This window comes from Numenius arquata, chromosome 25, assembly GCF_964106895.1.
Source record: "Numenius arquata chromosome 25, bNumArq3.hap1.1, whole genome shotgun sequence".
Taxonomy (NCBI): domain Eukaryota; kingdom Metazoa; phylum Chordata; class Aves; order Charadriiformes; family Scolopacidae; genus Numenius; species Numenius arquata.
This window is the reverse complement of record NC_133600.1, coordinates 6,307,090-6,327,555: the sequence shown is the minus strand read 5'-3', so window position 1 is coordinate 6,327,555 and position 20,466 is coordinate 6,307,090. Positions and strand designations below refer to the sequence as shown.

Sequence of the window (20,466 nt, the reverse complement as noted above, 5' to 3'; positions counted from 1 at the left end):
CTTCTGATCCTAGGTCAACAGCCAAGGGATGCACGATGGAGCAATGGTTTGAGGTGGGGTTTGGAGCAGAGCAGACCCTCTGTTTGAGGACTGGAGTCAGCTGTGAGACAGCCACACAGGACTGGCCATACCCAGCATGGAGACAAGAGTTAGAGCCCTGTCTGCCAGCGCTGTGGCACTGGAAGAGCAAGGAGAGAGGAGGGTGAGGTGTTTTGTAAGTCCATGTATGAGTATGGGCTTCCTGTTGTTTAATAAAGCTTCCTGTTGTGAACTAGAGTATTGACATCGTTTCTAACAGCTCTCATCATTTCTCAGTAAAGGTCTGGCTATTCTCAGCTTTGCGGTGGTTGTGAAGGTGGGACATGAATGAAATAATGTCAGGCCCCTCTTTGAGTCAGGGTCAAATGGGGTAACACCTCCCACCTTGATGGTAGGGTCTGTTGGGCTGAACAAAGCCAAGTGATAGTGAGAGCACCTGGACAGCCTGAGACACTAAGTGCTTTGCCTTTTGTGACATTAAATTCTCCCCTGAGCCTGGCAGAGAGCAACTGCCTCTTCATCAACTGCCTTGTGCACCACCCATGCCCAGACGCATCCTTCTCCAGAAGGAAGCTCCATGCTCTTACCCCTCTGGACTCCTCTGTGGGCCCAGCTCCTACCAGTCTCTTAGGACACATCCATACAAGTCCTGCCCTGTCACTGCAGCAGGTCCAGGCACTTGTGTCTGGGGCGAGGGCCCAGTTCCACCCAGTTCAAAGAAAACCAGCTTGTCAAAGCTCTGCATGTGCCCTGACACTGCACCCTCCACCTTCAGCTCTCCAAGCACCCTCTAGAGATGGGTCAGGATCTTCCCATTGTCTAAGTCATGAACAGGGAAATGAGGCACAAAGCAGCTGCCTCTTGCCTGGAACTGCAGAATGCACAAGGGGCTGCACTGGGAGCAGAACCCAGGAGTCCTGACATGATTGTAATATTAATGTCTATCATTGACCTATTCCCTGTGTCTGCAAAACTTGATTGGAGAGAAAGTCTTGAAATGTGCTATTCCCAACCACAGCAGTTGAATTTGCCTTATGACTCACCTGCCGTGATGGGACGAAGGCTCTCGCTGCCGGAGGGAGGTTCAGCAGCCAGCAGTGCTCTCCAGCTGCTTGTCTGAGGCCCAGCAGAGAGCAGGTAGTGGGGAGGGCTCCTTGTGCAAAATAAGTGAGACTTCTACCTACCAAAGCAAAGTGGAAAAAGGGAAGTTACAACATCAACCACATTTCTGTGCAGGATGGACCCCACCCAAAACAGCAAACAGGCGTAGAGAAAAGAAGGCAAGCACCTCTTAACACAGCATCACAGCAGCAGCTGTGCCCTGCTTTCACCTGTGTTATCACTCCAGGCTGGCACAAAGCCATGGAGAGGTCCTCAGGCTGAAAGCAGAACGGTGATTTCTTCCATCAGCATGGCAAGCAGGGAGTTGTCCTGGGAGTCCATCCACTCTTGATGAGTGGTGAGATCCTAGCCTGGATCACAGTATAAACAAGTGGAAAATGCAAAGGAGGTTCCTGGTGCAGGAAGACATGTGCAAGCAAGAGTGGTTCCCATTAAAAGCTGAGAGATCCATCCTCCACATTCACCCTTTCAACTGGTGTTTTGGGCTTTTCTATCAGCAGTGTAGAAAAGAAACTCATGCTGGTAAAGTCAGCAGATGACCTCAAGACTGAAGGAGCGGAAATCAGCAGGAAGACCAGGCCATGAGTGCAGCTCAGTCCAGAGAAGATGTGTGTGAGGTTGCATGTTTGGCACAAAGACCACACTCCCAAATGGGCTGGGCAGGTGCTCCTGGCACAGCACTGGAATCAAAAGGGTCAATATGATTCTTGCACATCACCCCTGCCTTATTCTTGCTTCAGGCTGAGCCTCCAGCTAATGTGTCTGCTCAGGACAGAACTGGTGGGGCGTCCCTAAAAGATCAGAGGATGAAGAAACTTGCCTTGTCAGGGGCCCTAAGTAGCTGCTCAAATAGCTGGCAGCACGTGAGAGATACCTGACAGGAACAAGCTCTTTGTCAGGGAGATTTCCGGTGGGTCTGGGTCAGGTGGGAGGCAAATGCTTTTGTCAGCAGGAGGTCTTGAGGCAGATAAGCAACTGGGACAGCTCACCCAAGGGGTGCCAGCTCCTCTGGACCACCAAAAGACTCTTCCTAATGCCCCTTCCACAAGCACATCAGGTGCTGTCTAAAAGGCATCTTTTGTCAAGAGCTGTTCCAGTGAGACAAAACCTTGTTTCTTGGTGTGTCCCAGCACCTGGCTTGTTTGGCCTTTCCATAGTGGAGGGGACCAGGTTCCTGCGAGGGACACTGCAATTTCACAGCAATCGTGAGGCAGACGGGCTCTGGGAAGCTCCATAAGCCATGTCCCAGCCCTTATGCTCATTCCTGTCCCCAGCAGCCTGCGGAGCTCTCTGCCTCATGGCGAGGTACCACACAACCCAAACCCTGCTCCCACCTCATGGCAAGTCAGGGCACAGTCCCACAGCCTGGGGCCCTCTCCTCTCCATGCAATCAGCTCAGCAGCGTGGGGCAGGAATCCGTCCCCGTGTCCCCCTCAGAGCTGCTGCCAACAAACCTGAGGCAGGGACTCCCCAGTTCCACAGCCAGGGACAAACGAGGCTCTCTAATGGCTGGGCACTCACATGAGGGAGAGTTCCTGTTGTTCTGCAGTGGCTCCCCATTGCTATCTGCACAGATGCAGGATGAGCTTTATCTTGGTATTTCTCCTTTGCTGCCGTTTCAGTTCAGATGTTCTTTCTTTGAAATGAAGGGGGGGGGGATACACACACCCCATCCTGCAACGTTTCTCATCTCTTTCCTTCAGATCAAGACCACAATCTACTTGAAACTGCCTGATAGCTGCTGAGTGCTGGGCTTAGAAGCCCCCTATGGGGGCAGCTGCAACCCCCTGAGCCCTCTGCCTTCTATGGCCATAGCCGGTGTTCACTGATGCTGAGATGGGGCACCTTCGCAGCAGAAGCCCTGGAACCCTCCACTTGCTCCTACCAAGACCAATGGGAAGACAGAAGCACCTTGGCTCCAGAGGGAAGTCTTTGCAGACAAAGATGCCCAGAGAGGAGCAAGGCAGGAGCAGCCTGGAGCCCGGCTCCCTGGGTTTGTGGCCAGCGTCATGCCCGGTCACTCCTCCCCTGAGACCGCCTTCTCTTGCGAGGGCATCTAGCTCCAGACTGTGGGGGGGCCACGAGCAGCTGCGGGGAAAAGGCAGCAAGCTACAAATGCAAGATAACATATCGATGATTTCTGTTGAGGTTTTCCTGCTGTGCTGCTGCACAGTCCTGATTAAAACTTTTATTTTCAGATATTCTGATTAAAAAAAAAAATCCCTCTGTGAAGCTCTATGGAAACCTCTGCCTGGTGGGCCTATCCAGGCAACCCCCAGGCTAGGTCATGAACAGCTGGCAGCCCCATTTCTGTCCCACTCCCTCCCCACCCATCCTGTCCCCACTTGTGTGGCCCCAGCACAGCTCAACATCAGCCAAGGCATCCATTTGCCCGCAGGTGTTTTTCTGCTCCAGGAAGGGTGGAGTTGTGCTGGTTTAAAAATGACTGATTGCTCCTGGCACTTGGTTGGTTGCATTTCCTACCTTTGGTCTCTTCTACTGTACAGCAGTAGGTGGTCATCTTTACAGAATCACAGAATCTTCACGGTTGGAAGGGACCTTTGAGATCATCGAGTCCAACCACAAAAAAAAACCCAACAAAAAACAAATGAAAAAAACCACCACACACCACACCCACCCACAAACAGACACAAACCAACAATCTCGGGCACTAGAGCATGCCCTGAAGTGCCATGTCTACACGTTCCTTAAATACCTCCAGGGATAGCGACTCCACCACCTCCCTGGGCAGGCTGTTCCAGTGCCTGACCACCCTCTCAGTAAAGTAATTCTTCCTAATATCTAATCTAATCCTCCCCTGCCGCAACTTTAGACCGTTTCCTCTGGTCCTGTCATTATTCACTTGGGAGAAGAGGCCAACACCCACCTCTCTACAACCTCCTTTCAGGGAGTTGTAGAGGGCAATGAGGTCCCCCCTCAGCCTCCTCTTCTCCAAACTAAACATGCCCAGTTCCCTCAGCCTCTCCTCCTATGACTTGTTCTCCAGACCCCTCACCAGCTCGGTGACTCTCCTCTGGACACGGTCCAGCAGCTCAGTGTCCTTCCTGTAGTGAGGGGCCCAGAACTGAACACGGCACTCGAGGTGAGGCCTCACCAGTGCCCAGTACAGAGGCACCATCACTGCCCTCCTCCTGCTGGCCACACTATTCCTGAGACAGGCCAGGATGCTGTTGGCTTTCTTGGCCACCTGGGCACACGGCTGGCTCACGTTCATCCGGCTGTCCACCAACACCCCCAGGTCCTTTTCTGCTGGGCAGCTTTCCAGCCACTCTTCCCCAAGCCTGTAGCATTGCCTGGGATTGTTGTAACCGAGATGCAGGAGCTGGCACTTGGCCTTATTAAACCTCATCCCATTGGCCTTGGCCCATTGATCCAACCTGTCCAGATCCCTCTGTAGAGCCTTCCGACCCTCAAGCAAATCAACACTCTCACCTAGTTTGGTGTCATCTGCAAACTTACTGAGGGTGCACTCAATCCCCTTATCTAGATCATCAATAAAGATATTAAACAAGACTGGCCCCAAAACTGAGACCTGAGGGACACCACTGGTGACCGGCTGCCAACTGGATTTCACCCCGTTAATCACAACTCTCTGGGCATGGCCATGCAGCCATTTTTTTACCCAGTGAAGAGTACACTTGTCTATGCCATGATTCGCCAGCTTCTCCAGGAGAACGCTGTGGGGGACGGTGTCAAAGGCCTTACCAAAGTCCAGGCAGACAACATCCACAGCCTTCCCCGCATTGAGAAGGCAGGTCACATGGTCATAGAAGGAGATCAAGTTGGTTAAGCAGGACCTCCCTTTCATAAACCCATGCCATAAGCCCTTTCCAGTGGCACATCCCAGTCCTCAGTGTGGCAGGATGCTTCTGGCCCCAGAGGAGCTGGGAAGAGCCAGCAGGGCCCCTCTGACTTGGGCTGACACCAAACGCTGGAGACCTGGCCCTTCACAGTGCCCGAAGACTGTCCCAGGCACGGTTGTTGTGCTTGGGTGTCAGTTCACTGAAGTTGGGCAGTGGTGATGGTAAGTCTCTGCAGTGCATCTCTGGATTTGAAGCAAAACAAGAACATGAAAGAGACAGTTTCATGATCATCTCCTTTAGACCACAGTAATGACCTTAAATGGCAAAGTTTTGTTGATTTTTTTCTTTAAGTGCCTTTTCTTTAGGAACTTACATTTTCTCAATGCAAAAACATTAAACAGAAAGCAAACAGCTTTGTAAAATGCCCCTCTGCACCCCACTAAAAAAATAAAATTAATTGGAAGTCATCCCAATGAAACACATCATTGGTGGCCAGCCAGACCCCACCTGCCATGGTGTCACACCTTTCCCCGCTTTGTGACAGGTTTGAGATTTTGACCTTTTGGCTGGCCTGCAGTGACACCCCCCAGTGCCTGTAGGACAGGCGCTTTGGAGGAGGTCACTCCTCAGCATCCCTCCAGCAAATGCAAATTCCTGAGTCACACTGCTTCTTTACAGTGTGGAATTTCATGCAGCTCCCAACGGCCCCTGGCAATTGCCAGAGAAGCAATCCCTGCCCTCCCTAGGTCTGGATTTTGGCCCGGGAAGCTGGAGAAGCTGGACCAGCTCAGTGCCTGTTCTCCAAACACCAAGCCCAGTTCCAGCTCTTTTACTGTTCCTGGAACAAGCTCTGCTTTCCCCTCGCATCTTTTGCCCTGTAGCCACATCTCCAGCGAGCAGACTCCTTCCCCAGGAGGGAGGGAGCTACACGGTTGCTCCTCTGTCCCCATTCAGCGTGGCTTGGCCAGCCATGATCAGTTTGGTGTGACCAAGGCCATGAGGCTACTCCAGAGACCTAGCTGGAGCCTCTGGCCTGGCATCCCCTGTGCAGGACCCATAAAACCCCTCATGTGAGCTCATCAATGCTGCTTTGCACTCTCTGGGTCACGGCCCAGCTCAATGCCAGACTTGCCCCCACAGGCTCACAGCTGAGAGCTGTTTCTTCCCATGTTCATGTGGCGATGGTGGGGAGGAACCAGCCCTCACCCAGGAAACGGGCCGGGAGGGCTCAGCATAAACAGCAGGGCGATGGCGGCGCCGGCGGGTGGCAGGGGTGTGGTGCCAGCACCCGGCAGAGGAAACAGGGCTGGTTTGAAGCCTGCCCTGAGCTCTGCAGAGGAAGGACAAGCAACACACTGTCCTGCGGTTCGTGCTGCCTGGCTGGGGCAAGGGCAACGTGTTTACCAGCAGCAGGGCTGGTGTCTGGAGAGCATAAATTCAACTCAAGCTCTGCTGCTCACCATCCTGTGCATCGCTTCCTCCACCTGCTGCTTTCCGTCCCTGCCTGTTATACATAAGGATACGGAGTGGTTTTGGAGCAGAGACCTGCTGTCTGGTTTCTGCCGTCAGCAGCAGAGCCTGGCCCTGGTCCTGCTGACCCGGCTGTTACAGAGCAATGAGTGGCCCTGGGCACCTGAGCCCGGACCTTTGGGCTCAGCACCACTGGGACCAAGGAGAAAGAGAACTCTTTGCCCAAGGCTATTGCAGGATACAGACTTATGAAGAGAGCTGCTGCTGACAGAGAGAAACGAGGGATCAGCCCTGTAATTGGGAGTAAAAATTTAGTCAAACAAAGGCCCTGATGCAGGACAGCCCATGCTCCCGGAACGCCCTGCCTGAGTTAGTACAGCCCTACCATGAGCCCAGTGGCTCTTCTGATGTTCTGGAGACTGCTCTGGGCAGTAAGAGAGGGATATATTTATCTGCTGGTTTGTTTATACCTGCACAAATACTCTGATTTTATTTCCAGGAACTGTTTCTGGGGTTTTCCATTCTCGTACCGCAGCTCTCCCTCGAATGCCCTCCTCCCAGCAATGCAGACTAACTGGCAGATCAGCCCCACTGACACCCTGGTGCCCTCCTGGGACACTTGCCCTGTCAGCTTGCTCATATGCCCCCAGCATGGGTACCCTGCTGTCAGCTTGCCCAGAGTCCCCCAGCTTTGAGCCCTGGCTGGGAACAATGAGGACTGGCCCAAGCAGACGAGTTCTGTGCCTCTGCCAGCAGAGACAGCAGACCCAGCCCCGGGCAGAGGCAGTGACAGCACCTTCGCACTGTGCCTGTGCCAGGCACTTCCTGCACAGGGCACCTCTGCCAGTAAGCAGCACCCTTACTGCATGACAAAGGGTTTTTTAGGACAGATCTTCCTCCTGATCCACTCTCCTTTGCTGGGAGCCTTGGCACTGTATGTGCTTTTTAACCTGAAATCACACGCAGCAGGAAGCAAAGCTGGAATCATGTCTTGGGCAGGCACAGCTGAGTTTAAACCACTTCTCACAGACCTATGTTAAGACTGGTAACCAGAGTCTGCTCCAGAGACTGTGATTTAGGATTAAAGCAAGACCCATTTTCTTCAATTGACATGCAGACCCCTGAGGAGCGTTGGCAGAAAGCGTCCCAGGGAACGGGCACACAGCCAGGGCCTTTGGGCAGAAAAATCTCCCATAGCAGGATCAAGGATTCGGGAACAGGGCAGGGGGGGCAATGAAGCTTCGGAGTGATAATTGTTCTGTTGCCTTTGTCCACAAGGCCAGGAAGGGACAAGTGCAGCAAGATTGGTGCTCAGTTTAGCATTTAACCAAATCACACTTTGCTAGGGGCAAGGTAAAGACAATAATTGCAGCCTGGTTCGCAGGCAATTCAGGTCAGGGAAGGGAGAGAGCAGAGAATCCGGAGCAGGGTAGATGGTCCCATTTGAACAGAGGTGACAGTCCAGCAGCAGAGACGAGACCATAGAGGGGAAAGACCATCTGCAGCCATTGCACTTGCTAACAAAACATGACATGACCTGACCATCCCCAGGAGCAAGTAGCACGAGCTACTGAAGGTACAGTGTGACACAGCCGGATTGCCAGCAGTCGAAGACACCACGCTTTGAAGCGGTTGGATGTGATTTGTCCTGCAGCCAAACTGTGGGAGAAATTCTAACTCACATCTCAAAAACACCCTGGGACACCTCCCCCAGGCAGCCTCCCTGAGGCTTGGGGACTGTCGCATACCACGCTTTCTCTGCCCTGGCCTTTCTGTCCTGCTCTATCACTCATCAATCACAGCCTCAGGGGATGTTGGGCATGTGAGCAGGCCGGGGGAGCAGAGATGCAGATAGACCTGCAGGGATGCTGCACTGCTCTGATTAGCACAATCAAACCATCGCACATGGCTTCCTGGCTGCTGGGTACAGCTGGTCCCCGGGTATAAAACCAGCCCTTGGGCACTGGAAGACTCAGACTTCCACACACCTTGGAATGAGTGTCCAGCTGTGGGAAGTGATGTGCCAGCCCCAGCTACTGCTGCTGGCCCTGCTGCTCCTGCTGTCCTGCCCATGGGCCACTGCCAGTAAGCTGGGGTGCCACAAGCTGCTGCGAGTGATGCTGCTAGTCTGGGCCCTGACCTCAGCAGCCACCAGCTCATCCTGCGGTGGGGTGTCTTGCAGGTGCTCTACGGGATCAAATTGTGGGGGGCCATGAGGCTCAGCCCCACTCCCACCCTTACATGGCATACCTGAAGGTAGGGACATTTTCCTGTGGAGGCTTCCTGGTAGCCCCTGACTGGGTGATGACAGCTGCACACTGCATGGGGTGAGTACTTCATACAGGAGCTTTATCCCCTTCTTCCTCCCCTCACCTGTGAGGTCCACCACTGGAGTAATTTTGGAGTAGCTTCCCTTCCTCCTGTGCTGAGCATCTCTCTCCACCTGCCTGCAAAAGGGGAGGGACATGGGTGAGACCCAACCTGTTTTCCCCCTCCTCCCCTCTGCTGCCACGGCCAGGAACGCAACAGTCATCCTAGGGGCTCACAACATCCTCGCACCAGAAACGACCCAGCAGATCCGGGGAGTTGTCAGATACCACCAGCACCCTGAATACAACCCCAACACCGTGTCTAACGACATCATGCTGCTCAAGGCAAGGCAGCGGGTCGGAGGGTAGAGTGGGGCTGTGGGTCTGGCAGGGTCTTGCTGTCAGCTCTGTCCACAAATCATCAGCTGCTGTTGCCCATGAGTGCTGGAGGCAGGCAGAAACAGGAGGGAGCTGGGAGGGAAGGGTGGGCAGGGCTTGGAGCCACATGCCCTATTTCAGCCACTCACCAGAGCCTGCAGCGCTGTATGTCCCACTAGAACTCCTCTACCTCTGCGCACAAAGTGTCCTTCAGCTGTTCTGCTCACAGCCTTCTCCAAAAACCTTGCTTTCTCCCAGCTGACAGCGAAGGCCGCTCTCAATGACTATGTGAAGACCATTCCACTGCCCAAGACCAGCAGCGATCTCCCCACGGGCACCAAGTGCAGCATAGCCGGCTGGGGCATGATCGATAACGACCAGGCGACCAACAGGCTCTTTGAAACCAAAGTCTCCATCTACAGCCGCAGGAAATGCATCCACTTCTATCCACATCTCAGCACTGGCATGGTCTGTGCCGGCAGCTTCCACGACCTCAGGGATTCCAGCCAGGTAGGGGCTGTGATGGGCTGGGGGCTGGCTGGCTCTCCAGTAGCAGGGGCTGCTGCTGGCACAGACCTAGCTGATTTCCACAAGAGGTGACAGGCATTTGATTTGTAGCTCTCACATGGACTAGCTCTCCGGATGCCCTGACACCACGGTCCATGCACAGCCCCAGGGGCTCCAGGCAGCTCCTCCAGGCCAGTGGGCACGTGGGGCAGGAGCAGAGCCACAGATCCAGAGCAGAGACACAGCCCTGCTGGCAGTGCATGGGCAGGGAGGGACCGAGGTAAAACCTGTTCCCACAGGGAAGAGACCTCTAAAACTAGTTTCTCATCTGTTCTCAGGGAGATTCTGGTGGGCCCCTGGTATGCAATAAGGTGGCACAAGGCATCGTTTCCTTCGGGTATGACACCCCACCCGGTGTCTACACCCGCATCTCCAACTACCTGCCCTGGATCAAAAAAATCATGAAGAAGCAGCAGTAGCAGCAGCACTTGCTCCAGCGTTGATGCGGCCCTGGAGACTGCGCTGGTTTCCTTCCTGCCCCTGCTGAAGGCTTGACTCCCTCCCCTCCTCGGGAACCCGAGTGGCGCAGTTGGTGCCACAGGGGTCCCCTTCTTTCTGCGCTGAGGCTGCTGGCTGTCCCATTCGCTGCCCATTTCAGGCAGCCAGTTCAGGGCCACGTTAAATCGCCTGGCGGAAGCAGGGATCATCCAGGGTGGCACCAGAAAACTGCTGTGCTACTACAGACTCCATTTCCTTCTGAGCTAACACTGTCCTTGCTTGAACCTTGCTGCACTTAAAACACCCACAGTAAACTCCGAGCTGCACTTCCCTGTGTATGCACTATCTCGTACCTTGCCCCAGGGGGAAAGTAGGGGGGTCTGGCTGGTGACAGCGGGAGGTCAGCCCCTTGGGACAGAGGCAGCCGCACCTCCGCACCCACTGAGCCGCTGCGAGACTTGGAGGAAAAGAGCAACAGTTGCCCTTCCAGGGGTGATGGGGATGAGCGCGTTGCAGGAAGAGAAACTGCCCAGGTAGAAGTGGGCTGGGAAAAGTGACATGCACACACTCCCTTCACCAACCTCAGCAACATCACCACCTGCCTGGGAGCAGCTGACAGCCAGGATGTGGTGCGCCAGCGGCTGCCATTCCCTGCAGAGTGATGACTGTCCCCTCTGCAGGGACCACGTGCCTGGGTGATGTTACACCCTAGGACACAGGGCAGCAAAGAGTCACAGGGGAAACCAGGCCAATCTTTTTGGCTGTCTTAGCTGAAGGGGCAGGTGAAGGGAGCTGAACTTTTTGTGGACTGTGCTGTTTCTGCCCCACCTCCTTGGGCATAGGGCAGGTGGCGGCTGAGATCCCAGGGATGGGGCTTTAGGATCCCAGAGAGGAGACATACTCAAAGTCCCAGCTTGTTGCACAGCAGTGCTTTCAGTCTTTGCCTCTGCCATTCTCCAGCAGCCACAGTCCTCCATCTCCTCAACAGCAAAGTGATGTCCTGAGTAGAGACATGGATACAGTCTCTGAAAGGATTGTACTGAAGGGTTGATAAAGGACCCGGGCTCACAAAAGCACCTGACCCCACACCAACTATAGCAGGAGAGCCCGACTCTCCCTGGAGGAGGCAAGGGTGAGTCCAGGAGCTGGGAGCCATCTGCCTTGGAGCTTGTTGGCATGTTTCTGTCCCTCTTGGGAAGGCAAGCCCTAGTACAGCACAAGTAGAGACTGTTATAGCAGTAGCACTAAACTAAAAGGGCTTACAACTCTCCCCTCAGCCAAGCGATGCTCAGCAGTGGGCTTCTCCTCCCTGCAGAGGATGCTCCAGTGCCCTTTTCAGACAGCCCCTGCACTAGACCCTGAATACCTTGCACCAGCCCCTCCTTTCATGGCCTGCACTGAGGGTAAAGCAACCTGCCTAAACTCTGAGCTCTAGTCTCCTTCGTTGCAGCTAGTTTTTGATGGTGTCTCTCATATACAGATAGGAAAGTGCTAGACACTTTCCTGGAGGAGATAACAAGACCGTGCATTGGTAAGTAAACGAGCTGCAGAACTCCCTGGTGCAGGATGACAGATGTCTGTGCAAGTTCAAGGAGAGACCAGACTGGTTTGATGCGGGGAAACCCAGTGGTGAATTTTAAACATACAGAACCCACGTGCAATTCAAGGGAAAGGGATGCTTGCCCTGTTCTCATAGTCTTTCCTATGCTCCCACTAGCCACCTCTGTCAGAGGGAGGAGACGGCCTGCGGTCTGGCCCTGAATGTCCCTGTTATTGCCTGGAATGAAGGGAAATGACGTCACCTTTGCCATCAGCACCCATGACACCCTGGAGAAACTGAGAAGGGTCCATGGTTTGGGCTTCTGCTAACAGCTGCTATCAGCTAGGAAATCTGCAAGTGAATAGGCTGCAACTGCTTATCTTCATAGCACAAGTCTTTGTCACGTCAGGGTTTTCCTTGAAGCTCCAGCTACTGCAGCGTTTGCACGAGAATGACAGGGCAGATAGGAAAGAAAATTTACCAGCAGTCAGCGATGACAGTAAAGATGTAACAGCCCCATTTTGTCACAGCCACAGAAGGAACTGCTGCTGTGGAAGATGCTCATCTTCCACCTTTTGCTGGAGCCGTTCACTGGTGCGGGGAGGGAAGGGGACATCCTGGAGGCCAGAGGTGGGGGAGTGTGTTCAGTGATTTACCACCAGCCCCTCCACTGGCCATGGCCCAGAGGAGCAGGAGGTGAAGCTGCCGTGGGTCTGGTCCAGGGAAGACACATTCCCGCTGTGCACCGCAGACAGGCACCTGGCCCCTCTTTGGGAGTTCAGATTGACCGCCTGGCAGGGTGGGGACATGCTTGGACACGACCCTTCCCAGAGGAACAAGACCAGCTTCAGGGAGGCATGCCATTGGCTATCTCTAGCTAGTGAAGGGGCAGAATCCCAAACCTGCATCCCTTGTCTCCATCCACCTTCAACACATCAGAGGCAAAGCAAGCCCCTACCCAGGGTCAAGGAAGGGTCCTCCTGTCTTCTCTCACATTGTCTGGTAAGATACAGCAAACTCCCCTACTTATCAGTGAAAAATTACATCTGGAAAGAAACACTTAAAATGGTTTCTTTTGCTGGAGAAAGCACAACAGTCAGCAGCTGGCGCAGAACAGAGACCTCACAGGCAGCAGCAGCAGTTAGGCTGCTGTGGGCCATGCTCATGAAGCTGCCATAACAACTGCTTGCCCTCACATAGCCATGACCAGGGTGGTGCTATAAATGCATTCACACCAATTTTGCTCTATTAGCCAGGACCACACCTACAGAGAAAGAGCAGGAGGGTTCTCAGCTGCCACTGCATGGTCTTTGGAACTGGTACATCGAGTGAGAGAAATCTTGCTCTTGCAAGGCTCATGATAAAAATCAAGAGAGTTTGCAAGTGTCCAACAACAAATATGAGCTGCAAGGGAAGACCCCCACTGGCAAAGTGATGAGGATGGATATGCTCCCTATAGCTTCCAGCCCAAAGGCAACGGGTTAAAATCGGCTCTAGCTTTAGAAGGACGTCAGAAACCCCAGATCGGGCCCGACATGAAGGTGGGTTGATGCCCAAGGCTAAGGCTGACTGAATTCCCCTCTCGGATCGCTGAGGCATGCAATTTGCAGATAGATTAATCAGATGAATCTGATTTCTGTGGTTTCCTGGAGTCTAGTCTCATGCTATAAAACCTTGCTGGGAGCAGGAAGAGACCCCAGCTGCAGCCTTACCTCCAAGGGATCCACCGAAGCCAAGAACACTGTGATGAAGCACCTGCAAAAACTCCTGCTCTCCCTCCTGCTGGTGACATGGCCCCCAGCCAATGCCGGTAAGTGGAGTGTCCCGGAGGCGAGGGGACTGAGCTGGGGAAGTAGGTCCCAAACAGCATGTCCTGTGTCCTCTGATCCCTTCATCCTCAGTCCCACTCATTGTAGATTATTGCTGGAATTGGATGGAGGGAGGAGGTAAAGCCAAGGCCGCCTCTGCACCCTGTGTGGTCTATCTGCAAGGAAGGAACAAACAATTCTGTGGAGGCTTCCTCGTGGCCCCGAACTGGGTGATGACAGCAGCTCAGTGCTCCAGGTAAGTTTTTGCTATGTTCAAACAGCACCTGGCACAATGCGATCACCGCACTGCCACGATCTGGGGAACATCTCCCAGATGGAGGTCTAAGCGTCCGAGCCACTTCCTTCATGGCTGTGCCCAAACCCTTTCCCCAGCAGGGAGGGCAAGCAGCACCGCTGGGACAGGATGAGGCTAGGGGGTCCGAAAAAGCAGGGGTCTGCAGTTCTCCCTCCTTCCCCACGTCCCTCCCCAGCCCATATTCAGATACTTATCTTTATGTTTTTGTCCCCCTCCACAACTCATTTTCTTCTTCCCAGATGTCAACAGTGAGAAGTCAGACCAGCTTCTTCCCTTGCCATCACTGACCTGCTGGCACAGCAGGGACTGCTGGTGTCAGGCTTTGCCCTTTCTGCCACTAAAGACCTCCAAGGCTGCTATCAGAATCAATAATCTTTTATGAGCAGGGTGCTTTCCCAGCTCTCTCCCACCCCTCCAGCTGGAGAAACCAGGGCTTTTCTAGGTGCGCATGACTCTGGGTATAGTTACTGCACTCCTCAGGGCTTATGGCTCTGCCCCGGTGCCAGTAGCCCAGGCTCAGGGCCAGTCCCCACATCCGAGCAGCAGAAAGGAGGATTGGCAGAACCCAGGAGCCCAGATGCCCAAGTCCCACCTGATAGATTGAGAGGGACTGCTACCCATACCCAGGGTCCCTCCCCATTTTCCTAAGGCAGCCCCTTCTGCAGATGATGTAGAGGCCAGTAAAGGTACATTGGCACAGAGCAGGGTCCTGATTTAGAAATCCCTCCTTGGTGCCATGGACTTCCAGGGGCCTACGAAGCCCAGACCAACAGTCCATGTATCTTAGTACATAGCAGCAGCATTAGACCAAACCAGCTCAGCTCCAGATCCAGAGGAAAGTAACCCTTGCAGAGCTCCGGTCTGTCACACGGAAACTCGCTCCACCTCTTGGCTGTGTAGATTCACTGGCAGAGCTTCTTGCACCCACCATTTTCTTTAAAGCCCAGCTGGTCTCTCCTGGCTGTGCCCCTGGGAGACGAGCCTCAGTGTTACCAGACAGGAGAAAGCTAACGACTGTGCTTGATTTTACCAGGCACAAACCTCTGACTGTCATCCTTGAAACCCACACAATCCAGGAAAGCTGGCAAAAATTCCAAGTCCAAGAGTATCACCCCCACCCAGGCTTCAGGAATCCTAAGGAGGGAAATGACATCCTCTTGCTGAAGGTAACTACCTGCCTGGAGCACCACCATGGCCCTGTCTGCCTCACGTGAAGGGCTGGGCTATAACCCTGGAGCGGGAGGGGACAGCCTTTGTCACAGGACATTTACAGACCAAGCACTTATTTCTGTATTTTCTGTCCCTTTACCCAGCTGAAAGGCAATGCCACCAGCAACAATGTTAGGACCATTTCCTTTGAAAAAGCAAAAGTCCCTGGTGAGACCCAGTGCTCCATAGCTGGCTGGGGCCACAAAACCACTCCCACATATCGCAAGGCCACCGTCACCATCATCAAACAAAGGGACTGCCTCAGCCACAACCCCGGGCTTGCTGACAACTTGATTTGTGGCTACAGTGAATCTGCTGGGATACCTGAAGAGGTCAGTCTCTGACTTAGGGAATAGAAGGCTGAGGGTGAGGTTTCAGCCTGGTGCTGGGAACAAAGCTGATCTGGGCTAAAAAAAATTTACCAAAAAGGTACTGTCTAAAATTGCTTCTTGTTCCCTCACTCTCCCCCTCCCCCCATCACTCCATGCTTCCTCACCAGCATCCCCCTCACTTGCTGTCCTGGCACAAGACGGGCCCTGGGTCTGATCTCCAAGGGTCAGACCCTCGGAAGGTCAGCAGTGTTTCTGCTGCCTGCAGGCATCACAGGACGAGGGGATCCTTGTCTTCCCACAGCAGGGAAGCCAGGAGTCTGCAACAGCAACTGTTTGGCTGAGGAGGGGTTTGCCCTAAATCTCACAGCTAGTCTGAGTGTGCTTTGCAGTGCTCTGCAGCCAGCAGAAGAGCAGAATGAAGCAATACTTTAAGCTTCAGCATTTAGCCAACTGTAGTTGTGCTGGGTCCCAGACAAAACTGCCATGGTCCCTTTTGGACCCACATCCATTGCGAGTCCAGGCTTCTCCTGGGAAAGCTCTGTCCTGGTATTTGCAGCCTCCCTGTTCTTTGCAAAGGCACCCTTTTCCTGGGGACCCCACGTAAATCAACACTGATCTCTCTCCTCCTCCATTTACAGAGTGATGCTGGGAATCCACTTATCTGCAAAAACAAAGTCTATGGCATCTTCTCCTATAGGCAAAAGAATTGGCCTGGTTTCTACACACACATTGCTCCTTACCTTCCCTGGGTCAACAGTGTCATAAAGTCATGATCCTGCTCTCCCCACTACTGCTTTCCTGGAAAATTCATGCTTCAGGGCCCTGTGCTCACCTGCTTTTTCTTCCTTTCTTCCTGGGAAACACCTTCCACTGATCCTCATGGATACGGCAAGGACTTCTCTCTGGCAAAGCCAAACTATGGCAGTGGGGGGCTTGGCGCAGAGGTTGCACCTTGGGGGCATTTGTTCCCTGTGCAAGCCAGAGGGTGCCCGTTTACACAGTGCACGATCCCACACTTTGCTGCTCTGATTTACCCTTTTGTCAAGCTGCTCGTGGCTACAGCTCTAGAAAGGAAGCAGCAGAACAGCCCTGAGTGAGGTGACAGTAGCTGTTGGGATGTCTGCTGCACTTTGGGGAAGGCAGTACAACTAGATCGGGGGATCCAAAGAGCATCCTCCTCCCTGCCCTTTGAATTTGTGACACCTGGGTCTCCTTCGCCCAAGCCTTGGCGTTAGAGGGTTGCCCAGCTCCAGGGAGGACGCTTTCAGCTCCTGCTTCACTACTGCTGCTGTCTCCCACCTCTGAATCCTGCTGCCTCCTTTCTCCCCTCTTGCTGTAGCTCCAGTATTGTAAGAATACATAAAAACAATAAATTGCATCTGCATTTGACAGCTTTTTTCCTCTGTGATTTGGATTTCTCTCAGCCGCTGGCTCCAGTCCCGAACAGCTCGGAAGAATGTCACTGCTCAAACAGCTGAATCCCAAGCTGGAAGTTTCTGCCTGAACAGTGGCCTCCGTTTTCTGTCCCACCTGAACCCCCAAAACAGGTTCCCAGCCTGTTTTTCAGGGCAGGGGAAGCCTCTTGGCCTCCTCCAAGTAGAGCACTCTGCAAAACTGAAAAAGATGGTTAATGAGCTGTCTCCTGGCAGGAGTTGCTTTCCCCCCTGTGCTGCTGTGTGAGCAGGCAGGAAAGAACTATGCAGGGAAGGGGCACTGAGCACAGGGGGCCCCCGGGGCTACGGGAGTGCTTGCTGCATGTGCCCGCAGTGTTGCACAGGGACACAATTAGCCCATCTCATCACAGGGTGGCTGAGGACCACAGCCCTGGCTCCAGCGCCAGCAGTGCCCAAGGGCTCCATGCCATGGGCTGTGCCAAGTTCTGCCGCCTCCAGCTCGCTCCAGTCGTCAGGCACCCAGGGAGCAGCAGCTCGCCAGTTCGGCTGCTCCAGCCACTGGAGGAGCGCGTTACCACAGGAGGAGATAAAGTGTCTCAGGCAGCAATCGTGTCCTCAGGAGGTTTGTTTTGCTCAGAAAGAGGAGCCCCGGAGTGCTCCAGGGCCAGGGCAGCCCCCGGCAGAGCCAGGCTCTCCGCAGAGTCAACCCCAACTTCAGTGTGTCAGGAAAGAAATCCCACCCAAAGATTCATGAGATCTTTGTGCCTGGTTGTACTGGAAAACAAGAGTGAAAGGTGAGGCATTAGCTCATTGGCGACCCATAAAATCAGAGATGTTTCAGTGCTGCGTACTACAGTAGTGGCCAAATGCCCTGGTGACAATGATCCTCCTGTGCAAGGTTTTTTTGATCTGTAAGTCTTCATCAAGCCCAATTTCATGCCAGGCAGCTCCTGTTCTTAAACCATTTTAAGCCTATATAGGTACACTTCAGTTTCCTGACTATAGAAACACAATCTCCAAAACTTTTGAAAAGCAGCAGTCAGATTAAAGTTTTTGTGTTAAAAGAAAACTGCTAATGGGTTTTGTTTTTCAGAGGTAGTACTTCTAGGGAGTGTTTGCCTTTCCTTGTGTTCCCCTTTGCACAAGGATGAATTGTTAGAGTTATCTCTATCACCAGTGCTGTATACAAAACACTAGACCAAAGATTTTAAGATTTCAAGTACTTTCCAAACCTAGTAATTCAAAACATCTTAAAGTCCCCTAGGTCACGCACGTGACCAAGAAAAGCTGTAACTGAACAAAGTTATCAGTGATTTTTGCTGTGGATGATGAGTTGCACAAGGAGAGCATGTTGATGCTGTGGGTTTTACGTGCACACAGTGCCCTCTTTGGGCTAGTGACAGCACACATTCTTCACGATTCTGCCTCTGAACAACTACCGAATTGATCCAAAAAAAACCCCCAAACAACAAACCAACAAACTTACCTCTAAAAAAATCTTTACAACAAAGCATAAGGTTGCAGCTTGGAAGTAAATGCGTTGCTAAGATGAGAAAGGCACCTCCTTCCCCTGGGGTTCTTTACAGCATTTAATCTGCTCCGAATTAAGCATTGCAAAGCTGACATTGAGCTGAGAGTTCTTTTCTAATCAGGCTGCCTAATCCTTTCCAGAAGAATTCCAAAGATGTTCTCATCCTACATCACCTCTACTTTGCAAAGAGCTGCACTGAAGCTATCGGCTGTTTGCAGTATTAGAGACCAAAGGTCTGAGCTGCTGGTGGGGAGTACACGAACCAGCTCAGCAGGAGAGACCTGCCTTTGGATGCTTCATACAAACACCATTTATCTCCATGGCCAGGAGCTATGGATACACATCTGAGATGAAGGGAGGAGCAATTCTGGGAGCAGTGAGTAGGAGTGACAGCTGGTAATAGCACCTGAAGGCAGGACAGTCCCCAGGCCGCGTCTGTCGTCCCTGCTGAGCCACAACTTCACCCATCTCAGCCGCAGTGACCAGACCACAATGACTAGATAGGATAAAAGTAGGCAATGAAGTGGGAGGCAGGACCCTGCAGCCTTCAGAGGACAGATGTGCTGCATAGGAAAACAAAACCATAAACTAGTGGTCAAGAGTGCTGGATAGACCGCCCTCGCTGAGCCTGGGGTCCAGGAAGCTGCTGCTCCCGACAGTTCCATCAACGGCTGCCATTCAACAAGCAATGCTGGGCCCTGGCTCTGACCTGCTGGCCATGAATTGCTGAGTGCTGCATAAGGGTCAGGATAGACACAAGAAGAGAAAGCTGAAGTGAGACGAGGGAGGCATTATATTCCTGCTTTATAAATTTCATACGGCATTTTATTCATGCTGGACAGACACTTCCCTTGCTTTCCCAAGAGAGCAAATGTAATGCTCAAAGAAAAGAGCTTTCTCCTGCTACGAGGATGGCGGCTGTCCAAGGACAAGGAGAATCCCAAATTCTTTCTTCTTTGCCCTCTTCTTCTGCACAGGATATTCTAATATGAAAAAGACTGAAACTGATTTCCTTAATGTCTGGGTCCACATATGCACACAATCCCAAGGACCAGCTCCGGTGTTGGCAGTTACACCCAACGGCCAGGTGTGAAGTGAGCTGCGGCACTAACAGAACCCCAGTCCCTGGGCCAGCACCAGGAAACTCACCTGGCCCCGCAGGGAGTCCCGACTGCCCTCTGTCCTCGAGAGTAGGCTGCAGGTGGGAGAGATGTCCAGGGCAGCAGGGTGCTCCACGCCGCAGCTGCTCCCGGGGTCCCAAGGCTTCTCCCTGAGTGTCAGGTGTTTCCTGCAGAGAGAGGAGCCGAGGGCCGGGCAGCTGCGGCTGAAACTCACCATCTTCTGGAAATGGTTTATTCAGTCTGTGTTTGAGGGGCCCTTGGGAAAGTCAGCAACTGTGAGCAAAGCACCGGGACGGTTCTACTGGCAGCTGCTCCCAGCTGGTGCTTTCCCAGGCAGCTCCAGGACAGGAGGGACCCAACCACTCAACAAGGTGCTCCAAGAGAGCCCCTGTGGTGACCACCTGCGGCAAGGACGGGCGACTGGCACACGCGTGGTGGCTGGAGGCTGCGAAAAGCCTAAACACAAGGCCCTCTCGCAGTTAGTTGGGAACACTGGGCTTTAGTTCTAAGATTTTACCTTCTTCCTCAAAGAGCTTGAATCTATTGCTATGCTTTATTTAAATGGAGCATATTTATACTCTCTCTGCAAAGAATGGCACAACACACGACCCACACGGAGCTGAAGGAAACAAACCTAACACGCTTCTTTCAGCTACTAATTTAATGCCTTCCAGCTGGTGAGAACACAGAGCTACCGAGAAAAGAGACATAGATTCACCCTTAATTAGAAAACAGGAACGACAAATACCTGCCAGTATCATGGGCAGCCAGACTGAAGGGATCTTCCTGGCCCAAGATGAAACAGCATCTTGGGCTGCCCAGAACCTGCCACTTCACCTGCACATTAAAAGGGAGCAGAACATCCTTGGCTGCAGCTTCCTGAAAACACAGGAAACCTTACACTGAGGAAGTTAGACAGCTCTACCCACTCCCAGCCAATTTCATCTGAAACTCCTGGGGAACTACCAAGGAAGGTAGTTCCTACTACCTTCCTACTACCCCAGGGAAGGAGAATTAAATTCTAGGACCTCCATCCCAGGAAATCCCTTTGTGAAAGCTTTCACAACC

The 20,466-nt window shown here is 53.0% G+C and overlaps 1 protein-coding gene across 1 annotated transcript; it reads left to right on the top strand.

Annotated features, from left to right (window-relative positions):
- Nucleotides 1–9,304: 9,304 nt before the first annotated feature.
- Nucleotides 9,305–16,742, top strand: GZMM (granzyme M). The gene is made up of 6 exons (XM_074163823.1): nucleotides 9,305–9,652; nucleotides 13,345–13,497; nucleotides 13,604–13,751; nucleotides 14,845–14,977; nucleotides 15,125–15,352; nucleotides 15,991–16,742. The coding sequence occupies exons 1-6, from the start codon at nucleotides 9,574–9,576 to the stop codon at nucleotides 16,123–16,125; spliced, it is 876 nt and encodes a 291-aa protein (XP_074019924.1). The 5' UTR covers nucleotides 9,305–9,573; the 3' UTR covers nucleotides 16,126–16,742.
- Nucleotides 16,743–20,466: the final 3,724 nt, after the last annotated feature.

Bases quoted from the DNA above. Each gene is read 5' to 3' on its own strand.
- GZMM (XM_074163823.1), top strand. From the start codon at position 9,574: ATGCATCCACTTCTATCCACATCTCAGCACTGGCATGGTCTGTGCCGG. The intron at 13,498-13,603 runs GTAAGTGGAGTG...CACTCATTGTAG, and splicing joins ATGGCCCCCAGCCAATGCCG to ATTATTGCTGGAATTGGATG. The intron at 14,978-15,124 runs GTAACTACCTGC...CCCTTTACCCAG, and splicing joins ATGACATCCTCTTGCTGAAG to CTGAAAGGCAATGCCACCAG.